Raw genomic sequence first — 25,142 nt, forward strand, 5'->3', positions numbered from 1 at the left:
ATCCCGGTGCACTCGATAAAAAATAATGAAGAAAGGAAAAAGGAAAACTTTGTCATGCGTAGCATGATCTCATGATTGAGAAAGGTCGACATTTATCAATAGATAGACATTTAAGATTTTGTCCATTATGTGTAAAAAAATAATATAAGCGTAGTTGAAGATGAATATCATTTCTTTTTTGAATGAAATGAATACGAAACATTTAGGCAAACATTCTTCAAACCTGACTTGTTAAGAAACCGATCTCATCAAATGTTTTATGCTATCTTATGCTTAAAAGATGAACATAATATAATAAGGATTGCTAAGTTTTTGCATAAGTCGCTTGTGAGAAGAAAATAAATTTTAAACATACATACTTGAATATATTTTTGTAATGCTCTATCTAACATTTTAATCATGTGTATCATTTCAGAAACTTTTTTCTTTTTTGCTTAAATGTTCTAAAATGTATGATTATGTATCACTCTGCCTGATATATTTTGTAAATGCTGTATTTTGGGCCGGTGGCCTATATTACTTAATAAACATGTCTATGTCTATGTCTATTAAAGCAACTGTCACGTATTTGGTTTTAAAATTTGGCTTAAATGACTGCTCAATATGCCAAAAGATGACATGGAGGTATCATAAATTGTGTTTAACGACCATATAATCATCTGCCACATGTGGTTTATGCAGGCACCCCAGGTATAGGTCCCTGGGTTTATGACACCATGTTTCTTTGTAACTGTCTGGACATTATCCGATCATAACGAGATAATCGATTTGTGATACACAAACATGCAATTAAACACCGGGTAAACATGATGAAACAAACAGTGTCAAAATTGGTGTGAACAATTAAATAAAAGCAATTACATTTATCGAGAGAATTTATTTAATGTGTAATATGGTACGTTTTTACAGACATATTAAGGTTCAAATCAAAACTATATGTTGCTTGCATAAAATCGATCTATTTGTTGTTTGTTTTCATGCTGTATTGTGTTCTTTTATTAAATTAAATTTATTCTTAAAGAATTAACATTTCTCAGATTTAAAAAAAAAAATCAAAAATGCTGTGCTAAGCAGAGAGATCTTTGTGGTAACCACATACCGAGCTCGTAGATTGTGTTCTTCCCCCAAGTTCGTTTTAGGTAAAAACAAATAACAACAATACAATCGTTACTAAAATGCATTTCCTTGCATGCTTATCTCTTTTCAGATATATTTTATAAAATTATATTTGATATAGTTCATTATTATCAATAATATGATGATTAATTTATGTTCACCGTCTCTATAATTTTTTATGCGCTTATACAAAGACCTATAGAATACAGGAATACCTAGAATACCTATAATGTTATCTATAGGTCTTTGGCTTATATGATTTCCATCTCTTTTTGCCAACCAGTGGGCGGAGTCTAACTTTGCAGGTGCGCGTGACGTCACGCGTTTACTCGTCTATTACCAGTATAATCTATATTTCGATTCAAGATTCTTTCTTCGAAAATTCTTAGTACTTTATCGTACATTAATCATATTATCAACTAAATTTTCTTAATTTACAATGTTTATATGTAATTTTTTGTTAATGTTTAATTTATTACGATATTTGTTTTCTTTAGAGACTATGAACCCCTGCGCTCAAATTTGAAAACCCTGTTTCTACCGCGTGCCTGTTTAATAACAAGAAGGGTCAAATATCTCTTTGTTGGAGGGCTAGAGAATCATTGTTTAAAGGTATTTAATTAAGGTAGTGATTTATAGTCGGTTGACGAGAGAAAGATAACAGTAACAACTCGTCTGCTATTATATTTTGGTTCTTCTAAACTAGAAACCTATTCACGCGATGTTCTAAATTCAAGATGGTGGACTTCAGCATTTTGCCTTTCTTTTGTTTGCGATCAGATGAATCATGCTGGTAAAGCTTTGTTGATCCTTCTTCGTGCGGATCACAATATTTTGATCTACATTCCCTTTGTATTTGCAATAATTCAACTCTCAGCTTTATAACCCAAAGGGTTGCAATGGCCGTCTTTTGTCTAAAGGAAAAGTAGTCCATATAAACGGACTCCCAGAGCCTTTGATAATTTTTGCTATGGCGGCTCTGGCAGTCCATATGCACCCCTTCATAAACATGGGTGCAGTTCAGCGCAGCAAATCTGTTCGCTTCACTAAACAGACGTCGTTCGAGACAAATTGAGGAAAATAATGAATAAACTTCATAAACATGTTAAATTTACCTGAATGGCAACCTACGCAGGTTATCCTTTGCATGCACCCTATAAAAACACGACAATGTTTCAACACACATTTCTCGCTGACATTTTTATGTTTAAATTTGAACTAGTGTATTCTGTATCGAATACCACCTCGTTATTGACTATAGGCTGGAACACATAACCCGACGTGCAAAATATTGGTGCACTGCGACCTAACCAATATTGGGTTAATTTTCCAATATGGTGGATACAGCGTACACAACAAAACCTTAGTCAATGAAATCAATTATTTCTTGCTTTAATGGTACCATTTGGATAAGTTTGTGGTTTAGATAGGTAAACTTTAATAAGTTCTTGCAGTTTCAGTGTTCCTTAACCCTTGCATTGTTGATAACATTTTGCACCCATGGACAAGAGAGAGCGTATTGCAACTCTAAGCAGCCTATAGAGGATATCCATGAGAGGTAACAATTTTACCCTAACACCGGTTGGAGGCATTCGGACTGCAGCACCGCTTATCGATCGATTGTCAACAAAGGAACAAAGGAATTCGCTAGCGTATTAAGACGGTTATTTGTTCAAATAGTGATAAAATTTGATAGTGTGCTTTTGTTGAGATGTCTAAAAGTCGTGTTCCATACAAAGATGGACTAGATTCTGTGACAAGGAAGCGCTACGAGGAAAAATTGTCGCTGATAAATGGGTTAGATCCATACGAGGAAAAGGAAGGGTGGTCGGACAAAGAGGATATTTTCCCACCCATAACTCATCCTGACATTTTTTTCTACCTTATCCACACTCCTAGCGTATACACTCAAGAAGATTTGAAGGCTTGGAAATCCTTGGAGGCAATAAATCAGGTGTGCCAAGGATGGGTGAGAGAGAAAAAGGCCCTTGTGAAAGGAGAGTCCCATGTTGTTGTCACAGCAAAGGTGGGTTTATTTTTGTGAATGAGTTTCTGCATCATATACAACTCTGTCAGCATTGTCACTTTGCCATAATTTACACAACTCATAATGTATTATTTTATTTCTTACTTAATTCAATAGAAAGTAGATTAAAAATCATGTCAATCATTGGCTACTTAACCATCTTGTTTGATTTGTAACTTATAGATCAGCAAAACTTCCTCCTCATCCTGTGTCAAGGGGATGCGGGCTGTTACCGTATCTTTATTTTTATATATCATCATCTTTTTGATAAAACAATTAAACCTGTTTAATTTTTCCGTTTTTAGGTCATGCATTCCCAGAGAATGAGGGAAAAGCCACTTAACCCATGGGTGATTGCGCGGCCAGATGGAGCCATTGCCGGGGCACATTGTGACTGCATGGCTGGACTCGGCGAGGCCTGTACTCATGTAGCAGCACTGCTGTTTTCAGTTGCAACATTTGTCCAAATCAGAGACTCGAAAACTGTCACTGAAAAGCCAGCTTACTGGAAGCTGCCTACATCAATGAAGGCTGTTGAGTACAAAGAAGTGTCTGAAATAAACTTCAATCAGCACGGTCAGCCAAAAAAGAACTGGACTCCATAATTAATGCTGCATGTGTAAGCCAAGTCGCACAGACACCAACTCCGACTAGTAAAGGAACTGTCCCCGAGGCAACCGAAGGAGAGTTTTTGAAATTTTGTGAAGGACTGAGCAAATTGGACAGCAAGCCAGTTTTGCTGTCAACAGTGGAGCCCTATGCTGACCAGTATATTCCAAAGACAGTTACAAAAGACTACCCACAGGATCTGTCTGCACTGAGAGACCCCAAGTGGTTTGACAAGGACTACGATTCATTAGTGACACACTGCCAGACAGTCAAAGTTCAATGCTCTGCAGAACAGGCAAAGAATGCTGAGTTAGGGACCAGAGAGCAGTCGGATTCAGCCCTGTGGTACCGCTTTCGTGCTGGACGCATTACAGCTTCCAATGCGAAAGCAGTATGCACAAGTGCAAGTGAGCCATCTGGATCTCTAGTGAAGAGAATTTGCTATCCAGACTTAAATAGTGCTAAAACAAAGGGCATTCCAGCTTTGACATATGGACGTGATAATGAAAAACAAGCCAGACAGATGTTATTTGACATGCTTCAAATTGATCATGAGAATGCCTTAATCTCAGATAGTGGACTGGTCATCAGTGAAGAGCTGCCCTTCCTAGGAGCTTCGCCAGATGGCATTTGGTCATGTGACTGTTGTGGGACAGCATGTGTGGAAATAAAATGTCCATTCAAACCCCATACACAAGAGGAACCTATTTCCGAAAAATCCTGCCCCTTTCTTACACTGCGTGATGGAGAACTGACCCTGAAGAAAAACCATCAATATTACTACCAGATTCAGGCTCAGCTAGGTGTGACACAGAATGACTTATGTTTCTTCTTTGTATGGTCAGAAAAAAATGTTCATCTGGAGCAAATAGAATTCGATGAGGATGTTTGGGATGAAATTTGTGTAAAATCGAAGAATTTCTTCGTCCGCGGTGTTTTGCCTGAATTAATTGGAAAGTACTTTTCAAAATTGCCATGCAATAAAAAGCCAGCAAACGACAAAAATGGTCAGCCCAATGACCAATCTTCGAAAATACTTAAACCGGTCAGCACCAATACTTTGGCATCTGGGAAATCCAAAAAAAGAGGTTGCGGAAACAAGGATGATGATGATGATGAAAAATTGTACTGTGTGTGCGGACAAGTGGAGTTTGGGCTAATGACCGCATGTGACAATACTGAATGTTCAATAGAATGGTTCCACTGGGGATGTGTGGGCATTGAGAATGAACCCCAAGGAAAATGGTACTGTCCAGAATGCAGGAAATTACCTGCTTTTAAAAGAAAGCGGTGAATTCAAAGTGTTTCTGAGTTGTGAGAGTTAACAAAATAGATTGCACCACTTTTTTATTTTGTCTTAGAGGTTTTATCAGAAATTTAATTATATTTGCCTCACTCTGAAAAAAACAGGACCAATTGCATTCGCATAAAGTGTCGTCCCCGACTAGTCTGTTCAGTCATCACAGGCTTATATGGGACAACATTTCGCTTTAAGCATATTTTTCATTTAAAGGAAGGCTCGATATTTATTTAGCAAAATTACAGTCTTGACGGAAAGTGTAGTTCTTTGTTCCTCATTAGCCAGTGTAGATTGCATAGGCTAATCTGAGACGACACTTTACGCACATGCATTAAGACCCGTTTACCCAGAGAATGGCTCATTTGAATATGCTACCATGTGTTGAGTTTTATCAGTGCCATTAAAAACAAATGTTTGTGCAAGTCATTCTATTACTCTGATAAAATTGATAATAAACGCATTGCATAAATATATTTGTGTATTTATTTGTTGTTTCTACTTATAAAATGAGTTGTGTGACAGAAAATATGCCAGTAAAATAATTCTCAGATACACAGTAACTTGTCAGTATGTGAATTAAAATATAGCCAAATTAAAATTGTTTATAAACAAGTTGTTTTCTTCCTTTACTTCATTCAATTGAGCTACAGTTATGTATGATTGAACAAGCTTGAGGTAAAATAACTTAATAGTCTGGCCGAGTTAATTCAAATGATTGATTTGATCTTGGTGATAAATTATTTCAATCGGAACAGATAACAGGATTATTCAAATTAATCAGTGAACAACAAACAACTCCTATTTTGTCAATCATGGTCAATCCATTTTCATCTTTACCCATGATTAGGCGAATAGGGACTGTTCCATTTAATATGGGGTATTTCTGTCGAACTGTCCCAATAATGCGTTCCACATGAATCCTAACATTTGCTAGTTTTCGTGTCGACTCTATATCCGCTGCTGATAGCTGTCGCTGTCCTCTAGTAAAAGCAGGCGTATACACATGTCCACATAATGATCCAACGCTTTCCTTTATATCAAATCCTCTGTCTGCTAATATTAAATCGCCTGGAAGAATTTTATCTAAGAAGCCACAATGTTCTGTGATGTATTTGTCACTTACTCTGCCACCCCATGATTTTGAAAGAAAAGACACACTGCCTGTTGGTGTAATTCCAATTAAGAATTTCACAGTATTGTGGTGTTTGTATGCAGACCATGTTTCAGCACGGGCTTTCACATTTGACGGGTTTTCAATAAAAATCTCAAAGCAGTCTATAATGACGGCGCATTTGGTGCCAAAATGTTTACGGAATTGCATTGGCATAGTTTTTACAAGCGTCTCCCTTTCAGGCCAGTTAATGCATCTCTTCAAGCGATAATACATTACATCTATCATAGAGTTTAACAAGCGTGATACTGTTGGTTGTGAGATATTAAATTCATGCGCAAGAAACAGTACAGATAAATTAAATCTAAACCTAAGTAAGGTCATCATCAAGATCTGGAATTTTGTCAAGCTGTCGGACACTGGAATGAACTCTTTCAGATAGTTAAACAGAACCATCAGTGTTGCAAAGGAGGCTAGACCTGTGAAACAGTTGACTTTCACATCATTTCCCTGAAAAGCCTCCTCTGAGATCTTGCTGCTTACTGAAACTGATTTCAGATAATCAATTTCAGTCCTGAGGGCAGTCAGTTCACTTTGCATGCCTTCCATGTACCTACTGTCTATGTCAGTTTGTGTGCCTTGGGTGGTGGTGCTATCATCACATTGTTGTATGTCGTAGACTTCTTCTGTGTCTAAATCTAGCTTCCTTTTGGTCCTCTGCTGGATTCGGTTGTACCTGCCCAGCTGTGGAGAAATGAAACCAGGATTTGGTGTAGTCACCTTCTGCCCTCCTAGTTTCAGACTTGGTACCCAGTCTGGGTTGTCTTTGTCATGGAGCTCTGCCTTTTTACCTGAAGAACAGTTGTATTTCAAAATTAACTCCACTTTTATAATCTTTCTCGCAAGTAATAATTTTATTTGCAAGACCAACTTGGATCATGGTAGTTGGGAAGATTGAATTTTATATATCAATATTTATTAACTTGTGTACTATTAGCTGTTATATATACAGATGACAAGTTAATTTCTAAAAATAGAATTTGTCACAAGCAAAATATATACTTCGTTCATTATGTCATAATGTGGTGTGATGGTTGCATGTCAAAAAAATCGCATATAATGCAACTACATACCAGTTACGAAGTGTTCAGAACAGATTCTGAGGTTTCCCAGGTTCTTATCGGCGAAGTTTTGGTTGAGTTTTACAAGCCATTGATGCCGTCGCTCTGTGCTCAGTTTCTCAGCTAATGAGCCTTGATTCGTAATAATAGCAGGTAATCTGAAGTATTGTAAGCCTTCCTCTCGGTCTGCTTTGTTTGAGCAGCCATAAACTCCACACTTTAACACCATTATTGTCAAATTTGACAGTTGAATTGGTTAAAAAAACGCGTTAAATCGATAGCCTCTGTGTACTTTGTTAAGTGCAACCGGTGCGAGGGTAAAATGACCTAGCCTCCAGCGGTTTCAGCGATTGGCTGATTACGTAATCTGAAATACCTCTATTGGGCTATAAAGCTTAGATGTGAATTATTGCAACTAAAGGCAAAGGTGCAAAATTGATCACCAGTGAAAATGCTAAGGAACACATGATACTGCAAAAACGTATCAACGTTTACCAGTCTATCTATCTATACTGTCTTAACTCCCCTTGCGGGTATTATTGATAGGTAATAAAGCAAAAACTCATGCCAATGAATGGTACCATTAAAAGCAAGAAATAATAGATTTTTATTTAGGGCCCATAAAAAAATTGGCCACATTTCAACTGTTTAAGAATAATAAACTGACAAATTGGACAAAATAAACAGTATTCAAAAGGCAAGACAAAACCCGCCAGGGTTTTACAGGACGTGATATTCTGCGTCAAATACGGATAAAATGCCGGTCAGGATCTGTCATCTGTTATTTTGGGTCCCATGGGACGCTATCATTTTGATGTATTGGTTCTCGTAATATCAACAAAAAACTCGGAAAGACAACTGCAGTACGTTATTTTCTAGAAGGATGTGCCAGATGTCTTGCTTGTTGATTTCTCGACCAATCATGTTATCGCGCACCTGCTGTTGCTAGGTGCAAAGTCCTGAATTGAGATTACATTGCGTAAATGTTAGCTATTTATATCGCTATGAAAGAAAAGCTTACTGCGGTTATGATACAGTACACTCCACGCGTTTTCCCCAATTTCCCTCCATACTCCGCGGGTTTCGACCTGGAGGGAGATTAAGAAAATCCCGTTATACGCGGCGTTTGCATGATTTTGGACGCGGCGGTTAACGATCGGCAAAACTGATAAGCCGACGCGGCGGCCCTCGGCGTTGGCAACGCGGGGGAAACTCCGCGTTTTACGAGATAACGATCAATTTAATTTTGTTTGACTTCCTGATTTTCAAATAAAATTACGTTTATTACAAGTACATACATGTACATGTAGTATAATATTTACAATTAAAAAAAACAACCAAGATAGATCGATCCCGACGTGGTTGTAGAAGTAGTTGTTGTTGTATAGAAAACTCGTTGATTTACGACACACAAAACGTCGTCTTTTAACTAATACTTACCAATTAATATAAACACAGTTTGCAACATTGTTTTTATTTTGATAATTTAATCCAAAGTTTTCATGTTAGCGGGTGATTTTCTATACTGAACATGTATACAAATGACCAAGGACCCTAAAATTCTCGCAAATCTGTGTGAATTGACAGTTTGACGTAATCAAAGAAAAGCCGCTTCCTGTCTAAAAAACTTACTCAAGTGAACACGTTCAACGAATGCATAAGGAATGGTTTTAATTGTCGGAACAAAGTCAATTCTCTGCTCGCTAATGCATTGATTTTCTCTTTGTTTGTAGGTTATTCCATTGATTGCTAAAAGGTGGTTACTATTGACTTGATAATTGCATTTAATATTCACAGTTGTATTCTTGTTGCGTCGACATTCTAAACAATGTTTACCAGTAATTATGGACCAAATCGGCAGAGAGACATTCACACATGTTAATCCCTTTTGTCAAAACACCGCAGACAGCAGTCTACACAATTGGTCAGTAGACAAGCTTTGCGTGTTTTCATAACGTCAAACACTTAAAATCCAGTTCCGCCCAGATGTCTTCTTTATTCAGTTTACAGTACAATTAGTGTTAAAATAATTACTCTACTAAAATACCGTAACGATAAAGATTCGGCGTGTTCGATTTGAAATTATTTTAGAGGAAATATCAACTTATTCGCGATATAATTTCGTTAATAAATACCAAAGAAACTTTTAACCGAAATCAACAAAATTTAATGTTCTCTGCGCTACAAAGTTTGTATCAAAAAAATCAATACACGCACGCTTTGCAGGAGTATACATTGTACCTTGACCTTGTACATTGCAGCATAATTTTCGCGCGCTTTTGTCGGGAAATATATACATGATGACTGTATATTGGAAGCATTTGTAAACGTCGTGTTAACAATTAAAAATCGTAGTGTGTTTCGGATAACTAATTATTATTCTTATTTGGAAATTTTATGGAACATTATTCTTGTGTCATATGTGTTATGATTTAAATATTAATTTGTCAAATGTATTATATAAGACTAATTCATATTGTAGACGAACCTGTGAATTAAAAAACATAATTTTTATACGAATTAATTTTCTGTACAATTATCTTTTTTATACATGTACTACAGTATTTAAACAATTTATTATAACAATGTTTTTATTTTTTGGCATGCCCAGTAGTACACTGCTAACGCGGCGTTGCGCGGCGATCACTGATAAGAACGGAAAGTGTCTGCATTTACCGACTAGCCTAAAGTAATACATGCCGCGGGAATAAGCGAACGCGGTGTAACGCCGAGCGTTTTATCAAGTTCACCTCGCTCTTCCAACGCCGTGTGAACACTCGCTAGCAGAAAAAAACCCGCGGAGGGAGCGCGTTTTTTGGGGAAAACGCGTGGAGTGTACTGTAGCTTATTATCTGGCAAGCAAGATTAAACTATAAAAATAAATAGAAATACAATCTTAAATTTTATAGGTTTGTGTTAAATCTCGGCTATTGTTTACATAAATAATCGATTACTACCGGTATGCTTTTAACTAATTGACTGACACAGCCAGCATATTAAGCATACATTCGCTGATTGTAACTCAAATTGCATGAATTGAAATAAAACGGTATCATGTTTCCATTGTAGTATGCTAAAAACAACAAATTCACAGCAAAAACAAGCAAACAATACTTGCCATGAATAAATGCCCATGCACGTGTGAAGGACAAGAGTGCTATACTACTAATATATCACCAAGTTATAGTGGGACCCCCATTTTTATTGACAGGACCCCTGAAAATTATTAACAAGAGTACATGGGACCCCTAAAATTTGAGATGAATGTAAAACCCTGACCCGCACTCCGATCTAACCATAACCCTTCATGTAAATGCATGCTTACAAACAATACTATCACAATTTATTGCTTTACATTGTTGAAAAATAAACTACTTACCCCTAAAAACTAATTCCAAGAGTTTATATTTTCTTTGCAACAACTGTTTTAACCCTATTTTATTTACTTGAAAACAAAAGTCGCCATTTATTTCCACTGATAGAATCACCTGCTCTTGAACCTGGCTTAGCAGTGAATTTCACTGACAGCTAGGCACAGAATCATCCAATCAACAACAAAGACGCTTTGACAAATGGCGACCGCTTATAACTTCCACGGACTGGATGTAACTAAATGAAAAACACTTAAGTTGTTTATTTAACTCTTTTTTTTTTTCATCGTGTCCGAAAATTAAGAGACACACATTAAGGTGTCCGAAAATTATAATTATATTGAAATTATGCAATAAATCAAATGTACAATCAGTCTTCACGATAGTTCATTTTATCCACTAGCCATTCGGGCTACTTGAATGGTGAAGACAAGTAGCCCGGCAGCAAAATTACTAGCCCAAAGTAAATTTGTTAAAATATACACCCTGCTAAAGGGTTTCATCTTTCAATAGAAGGTAATCTATTAAAAAGTAAAATTGTATCCAGGGTACAGCGGGTTTTTTTCTTCTTTGAACGGGTCCGGTAAACGGCCCTGTTTCCAAGCGGAACCGGACCTGGTCCCAAAATCGCCGACGGACTCTTCCCAATTTAGAAAACGGTCTTATCCCAAATAGTTTATATAAAAAAGGCCTCGTATCGATTCGAAAATCCCAAATAGACTATCTTTTTTGTCTCAAAACGACTTCAGAAGTTAGTAAACAAGTATGAAAAGGAAACGGTTGTTGTTGTAGTTGTTGTTGTTCTTTTAGAATGAGGCCGACGCAACTTCCGATAGGTGGAGCCACCTAGTTACCAAGTTGACTGTTTCCCGGCCGGCATACATAATGCGGCATTATTCAGCGTTTTTTTTCCCCAAAGGGGAAAGGTACCTGTACCCCTACAATTGGGAATTTTTCGAGTCGTGAAATCTTCAAATTGGGAAAAAAACGAGTCGCGAAATCAATGAATTGGGAAAAATTCGAGTCGCAAAATTGATGAATTGGGAACCTTTAAAATGCATGTAATCTATCATTAGGGGCTATATTCTGCATCACAAAGCATTTTAAACTCTAGGTTTTGACAGAAAAACTACAGTACGGTTATGATATTTTGACTATCATATCATGTCATGTGAAAATTGTGTTATTGCCACTTCAGTTAGAATGTGCCAGTCAATTGGAAAAAAATATCTTCCAGTGATAGGCATAAGCACTGAGGTTGCATAAAAAATAATATTAATAATTTTGTTTTAGCCCTTAAAAGTCTTACAAGCCCTGCAGTGTTTCATGTGAGTTAAATTAAAAACTTAAAAACTAAACAAAAACAACAACAATGGATCTTGTACTGGTTTGACATCTTTTAACAATAGACAGTGAGAATAGTCACACGTAACCAAAATGAGTTTTTAGAGTGGAATGCTTTAACAATAATTTTCAAAGGTACGTCTTATATTTTGTTTTGATTTTTTTTCAAATCATCAAATAAGATATTAAGATCATCTGCCATTAAATGCTTATGTATATGTTGTAAATAACTATAGGATTTTACACCCATGTCTCATTATTTTTAATTTTATGTTAAACTTTTATTTGTTTATATCCGTATCCGAATAGTTACTGTCCGGATTTGACACTTAAAAAACTATACATAGAAGTAATATGCGCATTAAGCTCAATATGGTTACGTTTTTTTTTAATGTCAACGAAAAATTAGTGTTGAGAAAGTTTATTGATGTAAGGAAGACTGGTCTCAGCGATGGAATTCTTTCACGGGAAATATCGATCACTCGTCGCGGTTTTGTAATCCATTCACATTTTACACAGCGGTTAGAGTTGCGCCCCATTTGAAAAGTTTTGTTTACTTTCTGCGCAACAATGTCCGGCGAAAATAAATGGCCGAAAATGAAACGCTCGACAATATCAAAAGATATTTCCAGCGAAAATAAAAGGCACTGGCTATTGGGAACGGCACCTAAAATCGTTCGGAACGGTAGATATCGAGATTGGGAAAGGTCCGGTGCTAAAATTGGGAAGCCTCCGGTAGGCTTTGGGAAAGGTACCGTTCCCCGGTACTAGTTAAAGAAGGAAAAAAAACGCTGTTATTGAATGCTGGCGGGGAAACAGTCAACCAAATAAGGCAATAGTAGTAAAATTGACCTTGTTTTGTAAGCTTCGATAACAATGTTTCACATGTTCGTGACAGTTGTTTATTGAACATTCTCATTAAATACAGATTCAATATACAAAATAAAACCCTTATCCGAAAAGAATGATAGATATTTCGAAATGCCGACTTTGACAAAATATTTTTTCGGGTTTTGGTGTTATTCGTAGCGACGTCTTTACGTAGTAAACAAACCCCACAATTCAAAATACTACTTGATGAAAGAACAAAACGAAATCAGCCAAGCATAAATTTAGCCACCTAAATTTCTGTTTTCCATTATAACAATGGTCATCTGCTGGTCCTTTTAATTTAGACAAGTTATCTCAAATTGCCATACAAAGTAATTTTTCAATTGGGCTTTATGCCATTTTAAACAATTTTCACTTATATTGCGGCAATACCCATTAATTCTATCTGGAAAACCAGTTCTTAATTTTTTTTTAAATAAACTGGTATTTGTTATACAGACTTATGATCTACCCTATTCCAGAATGCCATTGATAGTGTATAAAAGCATTGTTTACTACATAAAATAGATTCCAGTCGATGTATTTGTATGATTTTTGATATTTCCCAATTTGATGGATTTCACGACACGAAAATTCCCAATTTGAAGGATTTCACGACTCAAAAATTCCCAATTTCTAGGGGACAGGGGGAATGCGGCCGAATTTCGGCTGTGGATTTGACAGATTGAGGGCCCTGACAAGTGAAGGCATAGATCCTAAGATGGCATACTTTTATCATACATGTTGACTTTTTTCTTATGCTGTGTTTTTAAGCATAGCTTATTAAACTCTGTCTTACAGAAGTAGCTTCTCCTTCATCACTGATATTTAACCACTTTTCTTGAAATTCACGTTTCCGTGATTTTTCATAGTCATTTGTTGACTTACGATCAGTAGTGGGCAGTTTCTTGCCAGGCTTCGCTTTAGCTACGTATTTAAGCATTATGCAGCCTTATGCGCGTAGGGACTTACAACTTTGGAAATAAACACACACACAAGGTTACAAAGTAAAACGATGTTTATTCCGGAAATGCAAGCCGCGGACGTTGATTGGTTTCCTTCAGCAGTTAACACATCAGCATGGCGTATGCCAATAGTAAATAACCAGTTTAAATTGTTCACCACGTGGCCTGGGTTACGACTCGAAAACGACCGTTGAATGTATGAACGCATTTAAATCTTGTATTTTAGGCGTAGTTGAACGAAGTTCTGTCGGAAATCTTCGGAAAGTACTCACAAAATAATGACGTTTATCACACTTAAAAATGTAAACAATATTAATACACGGAATTTCTACTGGCCCGACGGGCGTACGATATGGCAATTTTAATAGGCCCGAGCTATAATTTACAAGCCCAGGCCAACGGGTGTGCGCTTATTTCGCAGACTGTACAATAATTGTCTTCTGCTTTAAAAAAATATACACAACTTAACAGCTTTGCTAACTTGTCTGAAATGATATAGAACAAAAAAGTAAATACAGAAAACATTATGCTTCCTGATTAGTGCGCCACTATTTCAAATGCTGTTGGATGAATCCATTATATTCTACGGGTATGCATGGTTATTTACCCAATAACGCCAATGACAATGTTATGGCCCATTGCCCTCTGGCATCTGTCAGGTTTTATGACCTTAATCTGGTTGTAAAAATCCATGATCGAAGTGTCACAAGATACGCGAAAAAAGGGCAGAAGATGGTTGAATAGCGCTGTAAAATATACTGTGAGAAAATTTAGAGACATTAATAATCGATGAAACGCCATATGTCCAAAATTGAGTCACGAAAAATAATTATTTTTACCAAAAAAGAGGGTGTCCAAGAGTAATTACGGTGTATGGTTTTGTTATTTCAGATGCAGAATGGTGCAAGTGTTGTCAAAAAAGAAGTAAAAAAAGAAAAGGATGGCAATACTGTTCACACTGATGACTATAATGCCCTTGTGAAATATGGCATTTCAGAAGATGTTGCAGCAGAATTGGAAAAAATATATGCCACAGGTGAAAATAGTATTATTTTGTTTGCCTATTGGTCTGGTGTAAAATAGTTTGTGAAGCATTTTTTCAGCAGCAGCTTTAATTCTTAATTTCATCGTTTCTGCATCTGCAATTTTAGCTGTTCTTAGCTAAGGCTGAAAAATAACAGATAAAGGTATCTTAAATTGAGAATATTGGTTAAATGATTGCATATAGTATATCGACTTGTGGGTTCGTGAAAACAACTTATACATGTCCATTTTCTTCAGGGAAACTTTCTCACTCGGAACTTGATGAAAGAGCACTGGATGCTCTGAAAGAGTTCAATGCAGATGATGCCATCAAAGTTCTGGAACAGTTCAACGAAGCCAGTCTGGAACATGTTACCAACAAGAGTGCTTTCCTGTGTGGTCAGATGAAAACTTATAGGCAGAAAAGCAAAGGGGGACCAGGCAACGCAACTCCGAAGGGACCAGATCCAGAGAAGATCAAAGTAATTACAAATTTGTTTCAAATTGTAGTATGTTTAAATTTAGCTACACATTTTTGTGTTTTATTTAACTGCTCAACACATGAAACAACAGGTTTCCTTCTTGCCTTTGGGCATGTTTCAGTGTCTTGCCTCCGGGCATGTTTCAGTGACTGTAATTAACATTGGTATTAACTATTTTTTAGCTCACCTTAGCACAACGTGCTCATGGTGAGCTTTTGGGATCGCCTTTTGTCCGTCGTGCGTGCGTCGTCAACATTTTATCTTGTGAACACTCTAGAGGCCACATTTTTTATCAGATCTTCATGAAACTTGGTCAGAACATTTGTCCCGATGATACCTCGACTGAGTTCGAAACTGGGTCATGCTGGGTAAAAAGCTAGGTCACAATGTAAAAAAATAGAAAAACCTTGTGAACACTGTAGAAGCCACATTTGATGCCCAATCTTCATGTAAATTTTGCCAAAATGTTTGTCTTAATGATATATTGGTTGAGTTCAAAAATTGTTCCGGTCCATTGAAAAACATGGCCACCAGGGGCAGTATTCCTTATATGGCTATTTAGAAACCTTGTGAACACTCTAGAAGTCACAATTTTTGCCCAATCTTCATGAAATTTGGTCTGAACATTTGTTTCCTGGATACAACGGTTAAGTTTGAAAATGGTTCAGATCGGTAAAAAACATGGCTTCCAGGGGGGGGGGGGGCCTTTTTCCTTATATTTATACAGTAAAAAAGCTTGTGAACACTCACATTTTTTGCCTAATCATCATGAAATTTGGTCTAAACATTGGTTATGTGGATACCTCGGACGAGTTTGAAAATAGTCGTGACCATTTGAAAAACATGGCCATAATAACAGAGGATTATTATGTTGATAATTGGTTGGGGATGAAGTGCAACAAACGAATTTTTGCCATTTGAAAACCCTTTATTAAATAATCTCAAAATTTTTAGTAGTAATATTGATTTCACAGAAAATTACTTGGGGGAGAAACAACTGTATACAACAGTTTAGAGTCAGGCCCCAAATTCCTAAGCTGGCCACTTTTCACACATTTTGTTGCATGTAATTTAATAACCGCAGACCAATGAAATAACCATTAGCCACAGCAGGTACCTCATTATCTCTTGACAGTTGCTTGATGCCTAACCCCTTGTTTACAGCCCTTTGCAGTGAACAGCATGGAACAGCAGTTGCTATACAGTGGTATCAATATAGAGATAAACACATAAATACATCCAGTGATTTTTTTTGCCCAAAATTACAGCCGATATTCTGCTGCTTCCCAATTGCAAAAAATGACGTTTTTTCCCAAAAATTTGATTAAAATTTCCCCAAAAAAATACAAAATTTTCCCAATAAAGCCAATAAGATTACAATGTAATTTAGCAATAATTTCGAACAAGTGCCGATCGAGCTTGTTGGGTCGTCGCCGAACGACAACTGACTTACGAATTGTTCGCGAATTTAGCCGAATATGATTTTACGTTGCTATCCACATCTCTCTCAATATTGCGAGGGAAACAGGAGATAGTCGATGTATCCCGATTGTAAACGCCTGTTTTTACACACGTCCAAGATGGCGGCAAGCAGACGAGAAATTTGCGATAAGCGGCGAAAATGATAAATAACATTCAAATTAACAACGGATATCATATGGTTATTACGGAATAATTTAATGCGTGTGTCCATTAACGCAAAATACAATATTTGAGATAAAAACAACAAATATTTATTAGAAATCTTCACAGTGAATGTGCATCACGGAAATCAGTGTTGGGAAATTGGCGTTAGTCTACTGGTACTGACAAAGTTAATGCATTTAAGATGAGTATTGTTCGAAAATGGAAAGAGACAAATATGATATGATATATATGTTAGTGGATCTGTGTATAATCAGATTCATTATTCAGGGCCCTCAATCTGTCGCATTCCCCCCCCCCCCCCCCCCCCCCCCCCCCCCCCCACCACCACCCACCCCACCACCACCCACCCCTGAAAAGTATACTTTTTTCCCCTTTTTGGGGGGAAATTCCCCCTAAAAAAAAATTTTTAATAAAAAAGATGTGTCTCATGATTATTATATCTCAATTCTATTTTAATTTAATCTTGTTAAACATACTAAATTATGAAAAAAGCAATGAATATAGTGCAAACATGTACAAATGTTAAAATTAGAGAGTAAGTAAAAAATCTCCCCAAAAGGGAAATGCCGCGAAAATTCCCCCTGCTATGGGTAGCGACCCGCTTCCCCTAAAATGGATTGAGGGCCCTGATCATATGCATATTCTGCTTTATTATGTTTGTCACGCTTTATAGTTTACTGAAATAGCATTGAACGGAGGATGTCAAGTGCAAGATGTTGAAAGGTAAAGAAATGAAATAAATTATTTTAACTCCATTTAATACATCATTGACATAGCAAGACCACTAAAGCGTGTTTTTTTTTAAATATTTGTTAATGTTTTCACCATATGATATTTAACTTAAAAAAATACTGAATTAAATTCTTACTGTTAAAGAGGTTATGATTAAATGGTATATTTAAGAATCTATATAGATAATTGCAAGTTCAATATGCATGGGGAAGGATATAAACTTAACATTGTCTTAATTGTGAGAACACATTAAATTAGCACTTTATAATATAAAAATGCTGTCAAACATACTTTATAATTTTAATTCTGTTCTTATAATCATATTTATAATGTTTCCCAATTTCATGGTTTATCACGCTATTTTTCCCAATTTCATGGTTTATTGCGCTAATTTTCCCAATCCAAATGGCACAGGCTGTAACAAAAAAAATCACTGACATCTGTCTGGCATTTATTTTTTTTATAAAAATCAGCATGCTGACTGCATACAAAGAACAGGTTACAACATTAAAGCAAGCTCTTGAAATAGCAAAAGTATGTACTTATATACTTCCAAGAAAGGTTTATTCAATATATATAAATATAATGGGCGATGATATTTCATATTTCTTAGCTTTAAGTACAGTGATGCCTGATTGAAATTACTCTATATGGCTATTATTTAACTTATAAACTATCACAAAGTCCCAGTGTATATTATGAATATCAAGAAGAACAAGATGTGTTTGTGAAACACAATGTCCCCCTATATGATGTTCGACATTGAAGGATGACCTTGACCTCTCACCACTCAAAATGTGCAGCTCCATGAGATACACATGCATGCCAAATATCAAGTTGCTATCTTCAATACTGCAAAAGTATTCATAAAATAAGCGATTTTGGCCACATATATTTGACCTCTGGCCTTGAAGGATGACCTTGACCTTTCACCACTCAAAATGTGCAGCTCCATGAGATGCACATGCATGCCAAATATCAAGTTGCTATCTTCAATATTGCAAAAGTACTCATAAAATGAGCGATTTTTCCACATATATTTGACCTCTGACCTTGAAGGATGACCTTGACCTTTCACCACTCAAAATGTGCAGCTCCATGAGATACACATGCATGCCAAATATCAAGTTGCTATCTTGAATATTGAAATACTGCAAAAGTGTACATTAAATTAGCGATTTTGACCCATATATTTGACCTTTGACGTTGAAGGATGACCTAGACCTTGAGCTTTCACCACTCAAAATGTGCAGCTCCATGAGATACATATGCATGCCAAATATCAAGTTGCTATCTTCAATATTGCAAAAGTAATTGCAAATGTTAAAGTTGGCGCAAACAGACAGACAGACAGACCAACCAACAGACAGGGCAAAAACAATATGTCCCCCACTACTATAGTGGGGGACATAAAAAGTAAAGATATGTACGTAAAAATATCCTTTACCTTAGGCAACAACTGTTGTCAAAATTCAATTATATTGATCAATAAAAAAATAAATTAAAATATTCTCCAACTTTACTGTTGAACATTTATTGACAAAAAACTATCGTGTCTTCATGTACACATATTCTATCACAGATATACTTTGTTCAAGAATTAAAGAGATAGAGAAAATGTACTTAAAACCAACTATTTGCGATACTTATGATATTAACCCTTAAAGCGCTGGAGCTGAATTTTAAAGGCCTTTGCAAACAGTTTGGATCCAGATGAGACGCCACAGAACGTGGCGTCTCATCTGGATCCAAACTGTTTGCTATTCTGATAGTATTCTTTGAAAAAAATTCGAAGAAAATGCTAATTTTAGAAATTCAACAGACGACATTTTAGCAGATGACAAATTTCCCAGCATGCAAAGGGTTAAATGCAGCTTGTATTTGAGAATAAATTTCGCAATAAAAAGGCATTTTAGTTTTGCATTGGTTGTAAATAAAGAGTAGAAGCGTAGAGGAATTGTTAACAAACAACACTTACAAATGTGAATAATTAACAAAAATTAAATCTTAAATGAAGTATGAAATTTCATTTTAAATCATAAATACAGATTGATATACAAAAGTCATGTAGGCCTACATGGATGATATGTGAAATGCAGTATTATGTGAAAGTCAGAAATACCATTATTCTAATTAAATTTATGTAAAAGACGTACGTGATGTATGATATGTGAAATGCAGTATCAGAGCTCCAGATAAGGGTCGTATTTTCGTAATTACGAATTATTTTCAAGTCTGTTACGTATTTATTTTAAAATCTTGACGTACCATTAAGAATTACAAAATCAAGTTACGAATATTATTTTTGTATCGGTTCGTATCGATTTTTATTGAGTTCTTTTCGCGCATTAAAGATCTTTTCGGTGCTTATATAGAATGGTTATCGGGTTTGTTTAACAAAGCGCATTTTTTTTCAATAAAAGCGGCGTGTACAGTCAATCTGTCAAAAAACAATGGCGGCGCCTAGAGAGCATCCTAAAAAACTGCAATGCGTGCAAAGACATGCTTTTAACATATTGTACGCAAAGTGAGCCGAAGTTGAATGTTAAGAAAGACATTATAGAAAAGATCTTATACGATGTTGTATGTTCAGTTGCCGACACAGTTGGAAAAGCTATAAAAACCCGCGACACGACGGGTCCAAACTTAAATAAAAAACAAACAAACAATGAACGAGTGGAAGGGACAATTCCCGTGGCTAATCCTTGAACAGATTGAAGGGGAAACCCGTTTTAATTGTGAAATATGTAAAAATTCATCGCAGGCATGCGATCTAAGCACAGTTTGGGCATATGAAGGTATTTGAAAAATAAAATTGTATAATACTGAATAGACACTGTTTAACTCGTATAAATAAAGTTGCTAGTATGTTTTTTTTTATTTGTTGCATGAAAATAGCCATAATTTTTTATTTTTTGGTCATTTAGAAAAGTTAAGAATTATTTTCCAAAACTTAGTAGTAACGTTAAGAATAAAATTTCAGAGTTAAGAATTCTTTTTGAAAATCTGGTAGTACGTTAAGAATTTTCTGGAGCTCTGCAGTATTACTTGAAAATCAGAGTATCATTGTTCTAAAAAACTTTGAATGGAAAAACAGTGAAAACGTATTTTAATAATAGAGCACACTAAGTCTGTACTACCGCCTGTCTGCTCAGCACTCGCCCCTTTTGAAGATTTTACACTAAACAATCGGACTTAAAAGCGCAAGTTAAGTATGCAGGTTTTTTTTTGGGCCCGATTTTATTATGTTCCCAAAAAGTATACTTTTTTCCCAAAAAGTGGCAAAAAATTCTAATTTCAAAAAAAAAAATATTTATATAATTTATTTATTTTTGGAAATGTCTTATGCGTATTTTAATTCAATTACATCTAACAAAGTATTATATGCTTTTGTTCTTTTAATTTGAATGATAATAAAGAGTTATATCAAATTTAGTATTTCCCTAATCAGTGGACTTTTCGTGTGAAAAAAAAGGCTAATGATTTTATTTTCCCAATTTCATGAAAATGCCGCTAAAATTCCCAATTCCAAAGCCATGGGCTATCTTCCCAAAAAGTGGAGAGAAAAAACCTGGTATGAAGTACTTTTATTATATTGAACTCCACCTTCCCAGAATAGTTTAGTTCCTTTGGGTCTCAGGTGAGCGCCTGAGGGCCATGGGGCCTGGCCCTCTTGTTTAACCCTAAAATCAGTGTGATATCATTTGCCTTTATGTAATATAATTTGTTCAGGACTTGACCTTTGCTCAGATGCCTTGTTTGATTCTTTTTATCAGAAATGTAAGTTATCTTGAAGAGTGTAAACCTTAGTTTCTTGTATGCTTAAGTTTGTGTTGTTTTTTTTGCTTCTCAGGAAATCCTAGACCGGTCTGGGTATACTCTGGACGTGACAACAGGTCAGAGAAAGTATGGAGGACCACCCCCTGACTGGGGGGATGATCCACAGCCTGGACCAGGGCATGAAGTATGAAAATGGAAAAAAGAATAATTCAATTTCTTTAAAATTTTAATAATGCAATTTCACCCTGGCAAATACATGTATCTCCTCAGTTTTTTAGCTCGACTATTACATATAAAATATATATAGTGGAGCTATCCTACTCACCCCGGCGTCTGCGTTAGCGTGCAAATGTTTAAGTTTTCGTACTGCCCAAAATATTTTCTTTGTCCCTTGACATATTGCTTTCATATTTTGCATACTTGTTAACCAACATGACCCCAACCTATAAACAAGAGCAGACAACTCTATCAAGCATTTTGTCATAGTTATGGCCCCTTTTCCATGGCCCCTTTTCCACTTAGAATATGCAGCAAATGTTAAAGTTTGCGTACTACCCCAACTATTTTCAATGTCCCTTGACATATTGCTTTTATATTTTGCATACTTGTTTACCAACATGACCCCAACCTATAAACAAGAGCAGACAACTGTATCAAGCATTTTGACAGAATTATGGCCCCTTATATACTTAGAATATGCATATTAGTGATAAATCTATGTTAAAGTTCAGCGATTTTCCTCCTTCTTTATAAAGTACCGGTAAACGGCACTTTCCCAATTACGAAAAAAATACAAATTTCCCAATTGCTGTCCTTAAATTCCCAATTAAAGGTAAAAAAAAAAATTTTTTTTTTTTTTTTTTTTTAGCAACATTTAGTTAGTTTCCCTTTGCAGCTCTATAGCTTGAACCTAGGTTTATATAATATTGACAGCTTGAAAACACTTGAATCAAATACACCAATTTCCCAATTTGAGGTTTTCACGACTCGATTTTTCCCAATTTTGAGGTTTTCACGACTCAATTTTTCCCAATTGGACCGGTACAGGTACTTTTCCCAATTGGACAAGGAAAATCGCTGAAGTTTGACAAAACAACACTTGCCTTACATACCACAATGCACTCCACCGAAACCACCCCCCCCCCCCCCCCCCCCCCCCACATTTTTAGCTTTTTTGTGATCGCCTTTTGTCCTTCGTGCGTCATCAACATTTACCTTGTTAACACTCTAAAGGTCAAATTTATTGCCCAATCTTCATGAAACTTGGTGAGAAAATGTGTCTCAATAATATCTTGGACGAGTTCGAAAATGGTTCCGGTTGGTTGAAAAACATGGCCGCTAGGGGGCGTGGCAGTTTTCCTAATATGGCTTTACTGTATGGTAAAACCTTGTTAACACTCTAGAAGGCACAATTGTGGTCCAATGCTCATGAAACTTGGTCAGAATATTTGAACTAATAATATCTGTGCGAAGTTCAAAAATGGTTGAGATCAGTTAAAAAACATGGCCGCAAGGGGGCGTGGCATTTTTCCTTAAATGGCTATTTACTACAAAACCTTGTTAACACTCTAGAAGTCACATTTATTATCCAATCTTTATGAAACTTGATCAGAACATTTGTTATAACAATAGCTTGAGTGAGTTTGAAAATGGTTTTTGCCCCGTCTGTTAGTCTGTTTGCTCCAACTTTTACATTTGCTATAACTTTTTCAATATTCAAGATAGCAACTTGATATTTGGCATGCATGTGTATTTTATGGAGCTGCACATTTTGAGTAGTGAAAGGTCAAGGTCATCCTTCAAGGTCAGAGGTCAAATATATGTGGCCAAAATCGCTCATTTTATGAATACTTTTGCAATATTGAAGATAGCAACTTGATATTTGGCATGCACGTGTATCTCATGGAGCCGCACATTTTGAGTGGTGAAAGGTCAAGGATATCCTTCAAGGTCAAAAAAAAAAAATTCAAAGCGGCGCAGAAGGGGAAATAGTGTTTCTGACAAACACATCTTGTTTTTAGCTCACCTCAGCACAACGTGCTCATGGTGAGCTATTGTGATCGCCTTTTGTCCGTCGTGCGTCGTCAACATTTACCTTGTTAACTCTCTAGAGGCCACATTTATTGTCCAATCTTCATGAAACTAACTAAGAACATGTGTCCCAATAACATCTTGGACGAGTTCGAAAATGGTTCCAGTTGATTGAAAAACATGGCCGCCAGGAGGCGTGGCTGTTTTCCTTATATGGCTGTAGTAAAACCTTGTTAACACTCAAGAAGTCATATTTATTGTCCGATCTTCATGAAAAATTGTCAAAACATGTGTCCCAATAATATCTTGGACGAGTTCCAAAATGGTTCTAGTTGGTTGAAAAACATGCCCGCCAGGGGGCGTGGCAGTTTTCCTTATATGGCTATAGTAAAACCTTGTTAACACTCTAGAAGTCACATTTTTAGTCCAATCTTCATGAAACTTTGTCAGAACATGTGTGCCAATAATATCTTGGACGAGTTCAAAAATGGTCCCGGTTGGTTGAAAAACATGGCCGCCAGGGGGCGTGGCAGTTTTCCTTATATGGCTATAGTAAAACCTTGTTAACACTCTAGAAGTCACATTTTTAGTCCAATCCTTATGAAACTTGGTCAAAACACGTGTCCCAATAATATCTTGGACGAGTTCGAAAATGGTTCCAGTTGAATGAAAAACATGGCCGCCATGGGGCAGTTTACCTTATATGGCTTTACTGTATGGTAAAACCTTGTTAACACTATAGAAGTCACATTTGTGGTCCAATGCTCATGAAACTTGGTCAGAATATTTGAACTAATAATATCTGGGCTAAGTTCAAAAATGGTTGAGATCCATTAAAAAACATGGCCGCAAGGGGGCGTGGCATTTTTCCTTAAATGGCTATTTACTACCAAACCTTGTTAACACTCAAGAAGTCACATTTATTATCCAATCTTTATGAAACTTGATCTGAACATTTGTTCTTACAATAGCTTGAGTGTGTTTGAAAATAGTTAATGTTCGTTGAAAAACATGGCCGCCAGGGGGGGGGGGGGGCAGTTGTCATTATATGGCTTTAGTGAAAACTTGTTGACACTATATTAGCCACATTTATTGGCCAATCTTCATGAAACTTGGTCAGAACATTTGTCCCAATGAAATTTTGCCAGAGATTGAAGCTGGGTCATATGAGCTCAAAAACTAGGTCACAAGGTCAAATAATAAAAAAAAACATGTTAAAAGTCACCTTTTTGGTCCAAAATAATCTTCATGAATCAGCTTGCATTTTTTTCAGAATAGTCTAGTTCCTTTGGCTTTCAGGTGAGCAGCGCCTTAGGGCCTGATGGCCCTCTTGTTTCTTATTTTTGAAAGATCATCTATTTAATGATCACACACCCACATTATACCCCCCTCTCCATGTCCATGATGGCTTACGTTATACTGTCAAGCACTCGAATAGTCGAGCGCGCTGTCCTCTGAAAGCTCTTGTTATGCTCCCGGTAGGGTGGCATATAGCAGTTGAACTGTCCGTCAGTATGTCAGTCAGTCTGTCCGTCCGTCTGAAAAAAACTTTGGCCATAACTTTTTCACTATTGAAGATAGCAACTTGATATTTGGCATGCATGTGTATCTCAT

General features: G+C 36.3%; 2 protein-coding genes across 5 annotated transcripts in view; one reads left to right on the forward strand and one right to left on the reverse strand.

Annotated features, from left to right (window-relative positions):
• Positions 1-1,580: 1,580 nt before the first annotated feature.
• The window catches only part of LOC127851265 (heterogeneous nuclear ribonucleoprotein R-like), a 42,961-nt gene continuing 19,399 nt past the window's right edge, over positions 1,581-25,142 (forward strand). For all 4 annotated transcript variants that reach the window (XR_008035720.1, XM_052384909.1, XM_052384912.1 and 1 more), the window contains exons 1-4: positions 1,581-1,728; positions 14,725-14,869; positions 15,115-15,338; positions 21,571-21,681. Coding sequence is in view for 3 of the 4 variants with exons in the window: in XM_052384909.1 (XP_052240869.1) it covers positions 14,725-14,869; positions 15,115-15,338; positions 21,571-21,681 (480 nt within the window). In the remaining variant the exon portion in view is untranslated. The remainder of the gene's footprint in view (positions 1,729-14,724; positions 14,870-15,114; positions 15,339-21,570; positions 21,682-25,142) is intronic.
• Positions 5,521-7,562, reverse strand: LOC127851266 (uncharacterized). The gene is made up of 2 exons (XM_052384913.1): positions 7,296-7,562; positions 5,521-7,013 (listed from the first exon to the last, which is right to left on the reverse strand). The coding sequence occupies exons 1-2, from the start codon at positions 7,510-7,512 to the stop codon at positions 5,794-5,796; spliced, it is 1,437 nt and encodes a 478-aa protein (XP_052240873.1). The 5' UTR covers positions 7,513-7,562; the 3' UTR covers positions 5,521-5,793.

The sequence above is a fragment of the Dreissena polymorpha genome, chromosome 11, assembly GCF_020536995.1.
Source record: "Dreissena polymorpha isolate Duluth1 chromosome 11, UMN_Dpol_1.0, whole genome shotgun sequence".
Lineage (NCBI taxonomy): Eukaryota > Metazoa > Mollusca > Bivalvia > Myida > Dreissenidae > Dreissena > Dreissena polymorpha.

What these genes read in the sequence shown, in the direction of transcription:
- LOC127851266 (XM_052384913.1), bottom strand. Translation starts at nt 7,512, where the DNA reads ATGGTGTTAAAGTGTGGAGTTTATGGCTGCTCAAACAAAGCAGACCGA. An exon ending in TTCTGAACACTTCGTAACTG is followed by an intron (nt 7,014 to 7,295) that starts GTATGTAGTTGC and finishes ACTGTTCTTCAG; the next exon opens with GTAAAAAGGCAGAGCTCCAT.